The sequence below is a fragment of the Hakea prostrata genome, chromosome 10, assembly GCF_041222555.1.
Source record: "Hakea prostrata isolate BN-2017 chromosome 10, UWA_Hpros_2, whole genome shotgun sequence".
NCBI lineage: Eukaryota > Viridiplantae > Streptophyta > Magnoliopsida > Proteales > Proteaceae > Hakea > Hakea prostrata.
The window spans coordinates 15,102,264-15,116,005 of NC_142609.1; the positions used below are offsets into that span (position 1 = coordinate 15,102,264).

Here is a 13,742-nt window from a genome sequence, read left to right on the forward strand (position 1 = left end):
ATGATATGGATTACCAAAAAAAAAAAAATATGATATGATATGATATGATAAGATATGATATGATAGTATGATATGATATGGTAGTATGATTGTAAAATTAAGTGAAAATCTTATTTTTTTAATAAAAATCTAAGTGGGGAATTCCGGGAAATCACAAAAGGTTCGTGAAGGTTGTGAACTTGTGATAGATAAAAGTTAAAAAATACGCTTATATACACGCTCTTATTAAATTCGAACTAAATTAACAAGGGAGATTTTATAAAAATTGAAAGAGAAAAAATAAAAAATAAAAAATAAAAACCGAAATGGAAAAACGTAATAACAGCCCAAGCTGCCAAACACAGGTGATTCTTCTTCGGCTGTTATTGCCAAGGCGATTCCTGTTCTTCATCTTCTCCGTCTCGATTGGGACGGTTCGTTTTTTCTCTTGTTTCTCCGTCTTGGCGTCTCTTGATTCGTGGGATCGCCAGGAGCTGAGCAGTTAACTGAAGGTCAGTAAAATAAATCTCAGGATTAATGGAATACTTGAGGTTTTCATTGTTCATGGTTTCATAGTTAAGAAAATGTTAAAGTCAAGGCCTTTAAATTATAGAGTTACTTTTTGTTCTTCTCAGCCTACTATTTGATATGATCCTTGAGTGTCTACTCTGTCAGAGTTTGTATTCTTGCTGATTGATGAACGTTTTCAATGGGTCAAAATCCATTGGTTCAGGGTATCTGGTTTAAAAAATTTGAATTTTCTTTCGTTTTTGAGTATAATTTCATTAGTTGTGGTACCCACTACTAATATGTTTCTAACAATGGCAAATGGAAGAAAGATGAGATTTTTCTTGGAATTATCTATGTCCTCTTTGCAGCCAATGCTTCCTTTGTTCTAAGGGTTGCCACAAGAATAATAATAACCATTCATCTAAAGCAGATTACATTAGAAAACACCGAAATGTTCCTAATATTAAACTTTTATTCCTACACAATGGAACTGTAGTTTGTGCTACTCTTATAGTTCTGCATTTCATTTATTACAGGATTTGTAGAGAGAAAGTGTGCATGATTTTAGATGTTAAGACATGAACTTTATGTTATGGATTTTAAGGTTTATATAATAGATGTTGTGCAGGTTCTTTTTTATATAAATAATTGTTTATATGCTATTATCTTGTGTATTAAGTCATTAATGTCTGGTATTTGCATATAGAGCAGCTGTGTAAGCATGTAATGAACACATACTTATCGTTGCCGCTTACATTTTAGAGTTAGTGACTCTTCAGTAGTGGCAGTTCCTTTTAGTGGAGACGAATAAGGTCCGTGTTTGCTCTAAACTCTTCCCAAATTGAAGCAGCCGAATGAATAACAACACATATTCGAAGATATTTGTCTCCTTGCAACTCTATTATGCTTTATTTCTCATCTCTCCCCTTTTTTCTTAACACCAGAGTACAGATCTTTTAGTCTTCAATTTTCAAAATGGCTTCTTCATCCTTTAACCCTTCCTTCTGCACCTCCCGAATTGATCTTAATGACAGCGTAAGAGCACCACATCTCTCTTTGGATCTCAATTTTAGCCTTCAAATCTAGTTATATGTATGGTTTTTTAATGTTTCTGGCATTTTCCAGGGTTTGAGGCGTGGATTGTTGCCTCGACTGAGCTTTGGGTTTGGCAGAGTGTTGTATGAGGACAGAAAAGGATCATTGGATGCTAAACGATTTGAATTGAGCTGTTCTAAAGAGAAAGGAATGGATGTTAGTACAGCTGCTTTGGTCGAAGGTGTCGCTGAGTGTTTTGATGGTTTGTGTTTTACCGGTTGCGCTTGGTGTGGCTTTCTTTTCTTGTTTTATTTGTTGGTAAGAGTTTCATGTTGTGTGTAGATGTGGAAGTGAAGGAACCCAGCATTTCGACTTTGTTGATGAATGTTCAGAATGAGTTTGATCCTTATGCTGCAGTCAGTACTCCTCTTTATCAGACAGCTACATTTAAGCAGGTAAAACAGAGTAATGTATGCATATAATGTTGTGGACTGAAGCTTTTGATCATATTGTTTGTTGAATGCTTGTAAAATAATCTACCTACAGCCACCAAGAAAACTTTTTGGAGGACAATAACGATTGATTTTGATCCATTCTCTGATAATTAAGCTCAAACTTGTCCTTAGGTCTTGTTTTTATAGGAATTACAATTCCTGTAGATCAGCTTATACATTTTTGCTACTCCTTTTGGATGTCTGAACTAGGATGGTTGGAACTGTACACAGACGAAAGAAACTTGACCAGCTCCCTAGCCCCTCATTTACTAATTGCTATTGAACTGGTTGCAGACTTTCATGTGAGGAAGACAGGGACCATTTATGTGTCCCATTTCTGCAAAATTTTTTACTGATCCTATATTGGCAGTATGAAAAGTACTTGAAGTGTGATGTGCACCTTGAGCAACATAGAACCCATTACATAGCTAATGCTTATTTATGTGCACTTGCAATTTTTATTCGTAAAGCACCTTGATTAGGTGTATAGATTGGACTGGTACAGAATTGTGAGTGGATAATTCAAACTTCATTCATCCAACAGTAATCTCAATCCAGTATTGCAGAGGAGCAGAAAGCACCCATGTTATCACTATTCAACTCAAGTTTTCATTCACTCAAACCTAGCACCATCATGGGTTGCATTTTCCTTTATAAAAGCAATAGAAAAAAAAAAAAAAAATCCTATTCCTATTTGTAACTGAAATAGTGATCAACTCTATAATGGACTAAACTGGAAGTCTGAAATGAATTTTGACTCAAACTCTGCAGCTAACAACTCTTCAATGAGATGAAGGTTAGAAAAGAAGTACCAACTGTTCAAAAAAAATCAAACTATTATCTCTAATTAACTCTTTGGCTAACTGCATCACACTTTTTTTCTTGTTTGCAACATTGAAAAAGAATCTGGGCTAGCAGTAGCAGATCCCTTTGACATTTGCTCCACAGAACTGCTGGTTCGGCCTCCTTTTTGTTTTGGAAGAGTAGCATGTGATGGATTTTCTAAGAAAAGTGGTGACAGGTGTCTAGTTTATTCTATTTTTAGCTTTACTTCATCATTTCATATGTAGTGCATATTGGGAGCCATGAACAGTGTGGAACTGTAAAAGGAACCACCTCCTACAATTATCCAGCCCAATAACCCTCCAATCAGAGAGTAAATATCTAAGCAGCTATGGAAGACTAAAATAAGCTCTAAAACAAATCTTGATTCATAGCGCATCTTACTATATTTGCTGTCCTCACCAATTCTGGGGCTCTTAATTGATTCGAAATCTGGGGAAGAAGGTCAATTTGTAAATGTTCATTTTTAGTAAAATTTTTCTCTACTAGGAGTTGCATCCAAGACTAAGTTGTTCAATTATTGTAAAAGTTTGAGATATTAAAGCTGCTTATATGGTGTGTTTGACAAATCCATAGCAGAAGTCCAGTTTCTTGGACTATCATGATTTCTGGGTTTGTTCAAGCTGGGTTTCCAAAGGAAGCTCTAGAGGTTTTTCAAGAAATGCTTTTTTTTTTTTTTTTGGGGGGGGGGGGGTCGGTCAAGATTATCAGTTCACTATGAGAATCTTTTGAATTGAAAGCATTTGTAAGTACATTGTGATTAGAAGTAGGGAAGCAGACGCAAGGATGTATTATAAAGACTACATTTCTTGATGATTCTGTCATTCTGTGTGCCTGATGCACTTGTTTGTTTGCATTCAAAGTGGTGAAGGTTGAAGAACTCTTAGTGTGTGTAATTTGAGAGGATGTTGGGCAGGGGAACAGTTTGTTGGAATGCATCAACTGGTGGCTTCCAGGGGAACAAAAGTTGCTTTCTGTTAAACTGCCTCCCAGACACATGTCTCAATTAAAAACACTTCTTACTCCTGGTTACCAAACTTGTTCCTGTTATGCTCATCTAGAATAGGAAAAACTAAGAACATCCAGCTCAGAAATGCTGTTACATAACCTTAATGACTCACAGACAAAGCAAGAGTTTTTATCCTCAAGTCACCTAAAGCTTTAAGAAATAGATGTATTTGCAAGAGCTTTTATCCTCAAGTCACCCAAATCTTTAAGAAAGAAGCATGTTTCCCCACAAACTAAATTAAAATGGTGTGGAGACAAATTCTTGCTTAGTTGGTTGGTGTTTCCAGTAGAATGCAGGTTCCCAGGAGGTCACAGGTTGGAATTTGCTGTTTTACTTTATGCCATAATGCGCTCCTCTTTTCCCTCACCTCACCTCCTCCTCTCTTGTGGATGTAGTTAAGAGTTCCATGGACAGTTGGATAGGGTACACTTTAAAAAGTGATGTTAAAGCTTTTAAAAGATTACAAGTTGAAGCTAGTTTAACAAAGAAATCTTCAACTCACAAAGAAGTTTCATAAGGACTCCTATGGTTTTTATTAGAAAGTCCCTCTCATTTGCAAAAAAATATCTACATGGTATTACAGGAAATTGTGTTTTTTCCCTTTCTCATGACTACTTCAGGACATCTTAATGTTGTTGTTTTTTATTCAATTGGTAATATATAGAGTTCTATTAACTGTAGATGACGTGAGACATGCATAGGATTTAGAGAGTCTATTCTTGGCAATAGCTTAGGCAATTGAAGAATCTACCTTTCTTTTTTTTAATTTATGTGCCTTGCGCCTATCTCACTTTTTATTGTATCCAAATTTATTCTTTGATAGGCCACAAGTAATACCCAATCAGTAGATTCTTTTTAGATATGTATCAGCAATAACAACAACAACAACAAGCCTTTTCCCAACTAAATGGGGTTGGTTACATGGATCTTTGCCTTCCAATCAGCTCTATTTGAGGTTATATTATATACTAGGACTAAGATATGCATATCCTTTCTCGCCACTTCTCTTAAGTCTATCTTAGGTCTATCCTAGTTCTTTTTTTAATCCCTTCGATCTATATTAGATTGCTTCTCCACACAAGTCAAGTTGCTTCTCCATGCAAGGGCATTTAAAGGCCTTTGTTGAACTTGACTGTGCCACCTCACTCAACTTTTTTGTAGCTTATCATAAATCAGAGCTACTCCAAGTCCAGCTCTAATATGATCATTCTTTACATTATTCTTCCTATTTTTCACCTCATCCATCTTAGCATCCTCATTTCTACTACGCTAGTTTATCCATATGATGCTTCTTAACAACGCAACACTCTGCACCATACATCATAACTGGTCGTATGACAGTCATATTTAAGAGTTTTCCTATATACATGGATGTATATGTATACTATTAGAATGTTGCAATTTAATTTCTTTTTTGTCTTTTTATTTTTCATTCTGTTCCAGCCTTCAGCGACAGAATTCGGTCCTTATGATTATACTAGAAGTGGGAATCCTACTCGTGATGAATTAGAAAAGTGAGTAGCTGAATCTCTTTAATGTGTTTTGTTATGTTAGGTAACCTATCAGTAGATAGCTAGATTCTTTTGTTAGCGGTGAAGTTATTCTTATTTTTCTTTTGTCTTAACTTATTAGGTTATTAGCCAAGCTTGATAAGGCAGACCGAGCCTTTTGCTTTACTAGTGGGATGGCTGCTTTGTCTGCTGTTACCCATCTTGTTGGAACCGGTGCTTATCTGCTAATTTTGAACTTATTATTTTATAGTTTGGCATCTTAAATTAACTGCTTTTGCAATTATCTAATCAATTAATACAAAGTTTCCTTTTCGTAGGTGAGGAAATTGTTGCTGGAGAGGACATATATGGTGGTTCTGATCGATTGTTGTCGCATGTAGTTCCAAAGCAGGGGGTGGTTGTGAAGTGAGTGTTATTGTTTGTAATATTTTTTTCTTTTCCTTCTTAACATGTTTTTCTTAAGAGGTCTAAGAAAATGTATTATGTGCTAATAATGTACAGGCGAGTGGATACAACTGATCTAAATGCAGTTGAATCTGCAATTGGTCCATGGACAAAGCTTGTCTGGCTGGAGAGTCCAACAAACCCTCGCTTACAGATATCTGATATTCGTGTAGGTATTCACATGCTTGATGATGTTGATGTTATGGTTTTCTCCATTTAGAGGTTGTTTGTCAATGAATGGATGAAGATGAAAGGCCTTAGTTATGCTTGGTAATTTAGTGAACTTGCAAATAATTGATTTTGGTTGAGTATTGTTTGAAACAATTTTTACAGAATGTGGCTAATCATTAATATTTGTTCATAGTGGTGGTATTAATGGTAGAAAATTAACACAAACTATTATTCCTACATTGAAACTTAGAGAAGGTTTTTTTTTTTTTTTTTTGGGGGGGGGGTTGTGAGGGGTTGGCCTTGATCAGGCCTATAAAATTTCTCTTAACTTTCCCCACACGCCCACTTGGTGTCACTTCTCTGACGGCACATGCATTTGCAACACTACTTTGTTGACCACTGCATTGTAGTAAGTTTTGTCCCCGAAGAAGGATGTAACTATAAAGTTGATGAGCAGTTTATTGCTGATAATTACATTGCATGTGCATAACTAGTTTGTTCACTTGAATGCTCTCTGTTTTTTAATTAGTTCTGTTTGTTGCTTCTCGCTTCTTGTATGAATGCATTTCTTGTGTTTTGTGTTTGATAGACATGCTATTCATCCATATCTATTTTGGCTTATTGGAAGGATCCATTAAGTGCTGAAACAAGTTCACAAACTTACAGTTGAGTAGGGCTCTGTACTGTGTCATTTCGAGTTCATGCTTTACTAAACTATTCCACAAAGTTGGACAACCTGGAGGTCTTTGTAGGATCTGAATCGTGATCAGCTAGAATATAAACTTTACTGTTAATTTTGTTTATTTATTTATTTATCCCTTTTTGGAGAATTTTTTTTTTGGGGGGGGGGGGGGGGTTTGGGGTGCTGCTACTGTATATAGAAGCAAAATCAATTCAAGCCGCTCTGAAGTTATCACAATGATTGATTTACTGGTAAAATCCCAATTCTAGCAATCACGCACAATCATGTGCACGCCCACCTCCCAACCACTATTTGGTTACGCGTACTATGTGGTGCACATGCATGTTGCAAAGCACACAATGCTCCAATATCCACAACAAAATAGCACTAGCAAACAACACAAGATTTGTGGTTCACTAGTGTGCCTACATCAATGTAGTAATACACTTGCTAGTCTTGATGTCTACTCAAACTTTTTAGCTGCTACAAGTGCAGTGCGGTTCATCCCCTGGTTTATGACTGTGAAGATGCTACAACACCCAACTTTAGACTGCTACAACTGTAAGGAGCTAGTACCAATTGGAACACCCTAATATAGATAATGATGGGCTTATATGAATGCTCTATCTAGTATCTACAAGCATAATCAATAAAAGGTGTGAACCCAGTGCCAAAGGCTTCTGACAAGCATAATCAGTATATTTCCAAATAGCCCAATTACAGTATAAGTTTTAACTCATTCATATGCGGAGCACTGGGTAATAGAAACTCAGGTCAAATGCTGTAGTCACATTGAGATAATCGCATCATGTGATGGGCTCACGAGAGCGACCCAAAAGGAAACTTTGCAGGCATACAGATGCATGTGCAGAGCACCGGATAGGATACTCTTGCAAGTTGCACCAAATCTGAATTCACAGTGAAGATAGCCCTCCTCTGAGATGGATCAGAACTGCAACTGATCACCTTGTCTCGGCTTTCCAATTCTACATCTTGAGACTCATAGATGAGTTTAATTCCTGGTGGCAGGGATATGGTGTTTGAAGAAGGGATTGGTTGAACAGGTTGCGGGTTGCTGATGAAGAAAGGGATCCGTTGAACAGATTGCTAGGGTATGGTGGTTTAAGAAGAAGACAAAAACTAAAAGGGATTGGTTGAACATGTTGGAGTTTGTTGATTTCATTTGATGTGGTTGTTTATCAGTGGGTATGGGAATGTAGAAGATGGATGTTAGATCCATTCTTTTCAACCCCTTAGGGTTAGTTTTGTCTTCATAAAAAATATTACTTGCTGACATCACTAGTTAACAGATGACATCACTAGTTAACAGAGGTTCACTAACTCTGGGTTTCTGACCGATACTTTAGTTTGTTTAGGGGTGTCATCAATATTAGGGGGTCACTCAAGAGGGTTGTGCTCTAAGTTTCCCATAATAAAATTACTTGACAATAGAAATCATAATTTGAGTTGCGTGTCTCAAACTATAAGAAATCAAAACAGGTATGATGGGGGAAGAATCCAGTCCCTGAAGATCATTCCTTTTCTTGTCTTTCACGGTTTCACCTCCACTGGGGCTGATTTACTGGCCATAACACAAGAAATCAAAGCAGGTTTGGAGGCAGAAGAACCAAACTAGAAATCCTTCCATTTCTTGTCTCGCCCACATACATATATACTTCCTTCCCCATCACTTCTAAATCCTCTTTCCCTATCCTTCCCATTCCTAGAAGAATAAAGTTCAGCAACAACATTCTGCAGTCACACATCTGTCAGAATGTGGAAATAAGCGGCTGTCTTAGGACGGTAACTTGTTAATTATGTAGTCTCAGTTTGATGAGTTTTTTCCTGTCAACAGCCACAACACAAATAATTCGATGCTCTGGGATGATTGACAGCATCCTTCAAGGATTTTCTTCAGCAGCAACTGCAGTTCTTGGATTCCAGCAGATCAAACAAGAGAAAAATAAAGGATGTAGTTGAGGAAATAGAAGGTTTGGAGATAAAGGTGTTTCAGCCCTCTCAGCAAGGTTCCTGAGCCCTAGTTGTAATAGCTTTCTTAGGAAGGCCCTAGCCCTTCTTATCACTCAACATGGACTAGAGAGTAAGAGACTCCAGCAAAGCTTCCTTAGTCAGTTTACTTAGTTCATAAAATCATGGGAGGCCGAATAACCTATTGCATATTTATATAGTTCTATTGTTTGCTCTCCAAATTACATAATAGAATGAGAACTTAATTAAAAAATTGACCTGTTGTGAGAAAAAGCTGATTCTCTCCAACATTAAAATAGAAGCAATAATCTTGCAACCAGGCTGAAGAAATTAGTATCTTAATAAAATGTTCAGTCCTCAAAGGCTGCAACCTAATTTGTGGGCCCCAACAAGACTTAATTCGGCCAGCTTGTATGAAGCCCCAGTAGTCCAGCTCAACAGCTGAAGTTGAGTAAAGTATTTCCATGATGTGGATTTGAGAGGCCCAGAATATCCCAGCACTATTTGGCTGGTCCAACTAAAGTTGGTTGGCCCTAAGGCCCATGGCATTGGTTCACCAATTGGAGAATTACACCAGCACTGGTTTTATGAGATCCTTTTGAAAATATTTTTTGCCAAACAGCTTGTCATCTATGTCAAGATGGCTTAGATCAGACCCCTTGCCAAATACAGGCTTTCCAAGCTTTACTTGAGTTAATGATTGTACTATGTAAAGGTACGTGACCAAGGTACCATGGGGGTACTTTAGTCCTTCTCTTATTGCTTGGTTGTCAAGCAACTCCATTGCTAGATATACTTTCTAATTTGAATAGTTTTCTTCTTTGGGTTGTAATATTTACTTCCTATTTTGGTGTAACAGTTTAGGAAATCATTCCTAGACTGGGATTTTATCTTTGACCATAGATAATGCTATGCTTTGGGGGAGATGTTCATGTGAAACCTCTCTCCCTTCTCTCATGCTCCTCCTCCTTCATTCTTACCTTCACCCTCTCTGCTGTTCCGACTTTCTAAACTGCAGCCACTGCTACAACTTGTATGGCAGATCCTCTTAGAAGAGTGCCCATAGTCAAAAAATAGGACCTCAAGATCGAGCAGCTTGAGTTGTCAACTCCAAAGCTTACACAGAAAAGATGGCTTAAGAATGAACTCCCTTACCTGGTACAAGCTTCCCAGCTTTGCTTATATGGCAGATCCTTGTAGAAGATTGTCCCAGATTCAAGGTATGGATGTAGTGTTCCACTAGCCATAGAAAAAGGCAGCAGCCAAAGAAAAATGCTAGCAAGCTATTTTGAATTTCACTAATCCGGTCTATATTCGTTTTCTCACAATAAGTTCATTAAGCTCTTTTTGGTATCAATTATCATTGTCAATTATGAGAAATTTTCTTATTTGGAATAGTTTGGCTCTCTGATTTTATTTTTATTAAAAAAAAAAAAAGAGCTAACTAAACTACTCAATTTGTTGTTGGAATGGACCTACTAACTACAAGCTAACCAAGTAGGAGCAAAATGCTAGAACCAAAACAAACTCCTAACTTCTAGGAAGCTCACTAACTAATGCAAAATTTTAACTAGTTAAATTCCCATTTTCACATTCCACACTCATATACCCATGTTCTAGGTCAAATACTGTTTGTTAATTACAACGTAAAACCAAGGGACTAAAGTTCATAACCTACTTAACCCTTCCCTAGGCTATTTCCTTGGAAGAGAAGTCTAATTTGTTGTTGGACTGCATAGGAGGGGCCTGGGGGGAGCAGGGAACCTTATATTTTTCTTGTCTTTTGGATAGTTTTTTCTTTTATTCCGCCGGGGGGGGGGGGGTTACCACGTAAGTCCCCTGAGGTATGGTGTAGTTTCATTTTTCACCTGTTGAACTTTTTAAATTACAACTACCATCCTTTTTGTTGAAATTTTTGGCATTTAAATCAACTTGTTGTGACTTTGTTGATCAAAATGCCCTTAATGCTAATATAAACTTATTTTGTTAATAGTTGTTTTCTTCTTATTAATTTTTAAAAGAAAACTCAGTCCACCATCCTCCCTGTTCTCCAATGTTGGTTTTTATCCTGTGATCCCTCCCTCCACTTGACCTCGCCCTCAATTTATAATCAATGAAAAATAAGTACTTTTACTAAATCTTAGCAGTGAAGGTGTTTTGGTGACTTGATCAACAAAGTTATAATTCCAACAGTTTGGGCTTAAATGCTAATTATTTTGGAAAACAACAGTGGTATGTGTAATTTTAAAAGTTTGATGGTTGGAAATGGATTTACACCATACTTCAAGGGAACATGCAAATTTTCCTTCTCTTTTGGTGTTTGGGGGGGGGGGGGGGGATGACTTATATTAATAAATGTTTTTGAACTAAAAGGATAAGGTCATCATCTTCTGAACTAACACGGGACCTTTCTATGCCTCTTTTTCCTTTTCTAGAAAATTGCTGAGATGGCTCATGGTCATGGTGCTTTCTTGATGGTTGATAACAGTATCATGTCCCCTGTACTTTCACAGCCAGTAGACCTTGGAGCAGGTACCTGCATGTGAATCCTATGTATATTAACATTTCATATTGAACAAATTTTTACTTATACCTGCTTCGTTATATGTATTTAATTCTTACTGTTCATTCACTTGCAGATATTGTGATGCACTCAGCGACTAAATTCATATCTGGACATAGTGATGTCATGGCAGGTGTCCTTGCTGTAAAAGGAGAAAGGTCAGTTAAATTTTTGCAGTTCAAGTTGTTGACAAAATCTCTTTCTTTCTTGATATTGGGAGGAGATCAGCATACTGGAAAGAAATGATTCACATGCTTTGTTAGGGAGCCTATTGGAAGGAATGTCCTTGATCATAAGTGAAACTGTATCGTACTTGCTTGTTTTAAATGGAATCAAATTTTTTTTCCTGGTTTATACGTGGATCAGGTAAACATCTTTTTGGATGCTCTTTGCTATTTGGTGGAAAATTTGTCAAAATAGGCTCTGCATAATTTCCATGTTACATTATCAACTAGGAAAATTTCCTGGAAAATAGGATTTTCTACATATTGTTTGATATTAAAAAAAATTAAATAAATAATGGCATTGCAAAATAAAAAAAAAAAAAATTGGCTTTATGCTTCATGTACCATTTGGTAATAATTTTTAATTGCTTTTAATTATAGTTGTTTTATGCTTACACCAGCCTGGCGAAAGAGATAGCTTTCCTACAAAATGCTGAAGGATCTGGTTTAGCTCCTTTTGACTGTTGGATATGTTTACGTGGTATTAAGACCATGGCTTTGCGTGTTGAGAAGCAACAGGTGGGTAATGGTGGAACATTTCTCCGGTAGATTTTGTTCATGCATTAAATGAAAAACACAGGATTGGTATGTGTATTATTCCAGTTAAATAAAAAGATATTGATAATTAACTGCAATGGAATCATTTCATGTTAGGGTTCCTTACTTGGTAGAGAATTCTTGCTCACTCCATTGATAACTTGTGCTTGGCACATACAATGTGATAGTGATTACTTACATACAGCAAGTGTAAATTGAATAGATCAAAACTAAGTAAAGCGACTCAGTTTTGATCTAGATTAACCCACTCTATCTAGTTTCACACAATAACGATTAAGAGATCTTTGTCTATGTTTTTTCATAACTTACAAGTTTCATTTTTCTTCCCTCACTCTCCTCATGTTGTCATAATTTTCCTTTTTGTATGTGGAAGTAATTGTCAGTTCTGAAACTTTTTTTTGGCTTTGAGAGAACAATCATTTCCTCTACTCTCTGATTGTTGCTTTTTGTCAGATATGTATCGTCTTTCGTCACATTGTTCCATCTGCATTTTCTTTGGCAGGAGAATGCACAAAAGATTGCTGAATTTCTCTCCTCTCATCCCCGCGTGAAGAAAGTTAATTATCCTGGTCTTCCTGGTCATCCTGGGAGATCTTTACACTATTCACAGGTACTTAACATGCTCTATAAAGATTGATGAAACATGCTATATCAAGATTAATAATGCATGATGCTTCAATTGATATTCATTTACGATTAGCTGGTTTACCTTATCATGTTCTCTCCACCAGGCAAAGGGTGCAGGTTCTGTGCTTAGCTTTGTGACTGGGTCAGTGGAACTCTCAAAGCACATTGCAGAAAACACCAAGTACTTTGGCATAACTGTTAGCTTTGGTAATCATTCTTCCGAACCATTTGGTACTGAGTATTTGCTGGCTTGTGAATCTTATCTATGTTGGATGCTTACTTTTGTTCAATTTGACTTGTATTGCTAGGGAGTGTGAAGTCACTCATAAGCTTGCCTTGCTTTATGTCCCATGTGGCTATTCCTGCTGCCGTTCGTGAGTCGAGGGGTTTAACTGCGGATCTTGTTCGAATCTCTGTGGGCATTGAGGATATTGATGATCTGATTGCAGATTTGGACAATGCAATCAAAACAGGACCCTCGTGAGGAGGTTTCCTTTTGTCATTTGAAGTCTCAATGTCCTTTTCACCATGAATTGTTGCTGGACATGAACAATGCAAATAGCTTAATATTATGATCCAAAAAGAAAGGAAAATAATGTTACAAAAAATTGTTCTTTCAACTTTTTTTTTTTCTTCTGTGAAATAGGATTACATTGTACTAGCACGAGAGATGATCAGATGAATTCTATCATGTGGGACCCATCTTTTGTCGATTCAATCTGGATGCCTCAGATGTGTTCTACATGAATGTGATCCCAACTACTTATTTAGTTGACTACTATTTTTTTCCCTCTTTTTTATGTGTGGGGGTGGGGTCATATGCCACCAATGAAAGTGGAACGCACGACCTCTTCATTAAGAGGTGTTGATTTTACCAATCGAGTAATTTTGTGTTGAATTCTGCAGTGATTTCTTGCATGCTATCACTCAGGTGAATAGTCTAAGCATGGCTTTGTGGTCGGTGCATGACATTTTGGAAGAGATCTAGGCTTTGCATGGGTAGTTCTGCAATTGTCTTTCTTCACCACTTGCTTGAGGAGAACGTAGTGGCAAACTATCTTGCTGGCTTAGTTAGGGATGACTTTGAGATTGGATTGCCTTTG

At 36.9% G+C, this 13,742-nt stretch overlaps 1 protein-coding gene across 2 annotated transcripts; it reads left to right on the plus strand.

The window, feature by feature from the left end:
• The first annotated feature begins 330 nt into the window (after positions 1 to 330).
• CBL (cystathionine beta-lyase) lies at positions 331 to 13,465 on the plus strand. Of its 2 annotated transcripts, XM_089137879.1 has the most exons (14): positions 331 to 491; positions 1,434 to 1,524; positions 1,615 to 1,786; positions 1,867 to 1,979; positions 5,314 to 5,384; positions 5,503 to 5,594; positions 5,699 to 5,786; positions 5,883 to 5,994; positions 11,103 to 11,199; positions 11,307 to 11,388; positions 11,856 to 11,973; positions 12,515 to 12,622; positions 12,744 to 12,846; positions 12,948 to 13,465. In XM_089137879.1, exons 2-14 carry the CDS (start codon positions 1,465 to 1,467, stop codon positions 13,121 to 13,123), a joined length of 1,392 nt encoding a protein of 463 aa, XP_088994005.1. In that variant the 5' UTR covers positions 331 to 491; positions 1,434 to 1,464; the 3' UTR covers positions 13,124 to 13,465. The 2 variants fall into 2 exon arrangements, with proteins under 2 accessions (XP_088994005.1, XP_088994006.1); XM_089137880.1 differs by lacking the exon at positions 1,434 to 1,524.
• Positions 13,466 to 13,742: the final 277 nt, after the last annotated feature.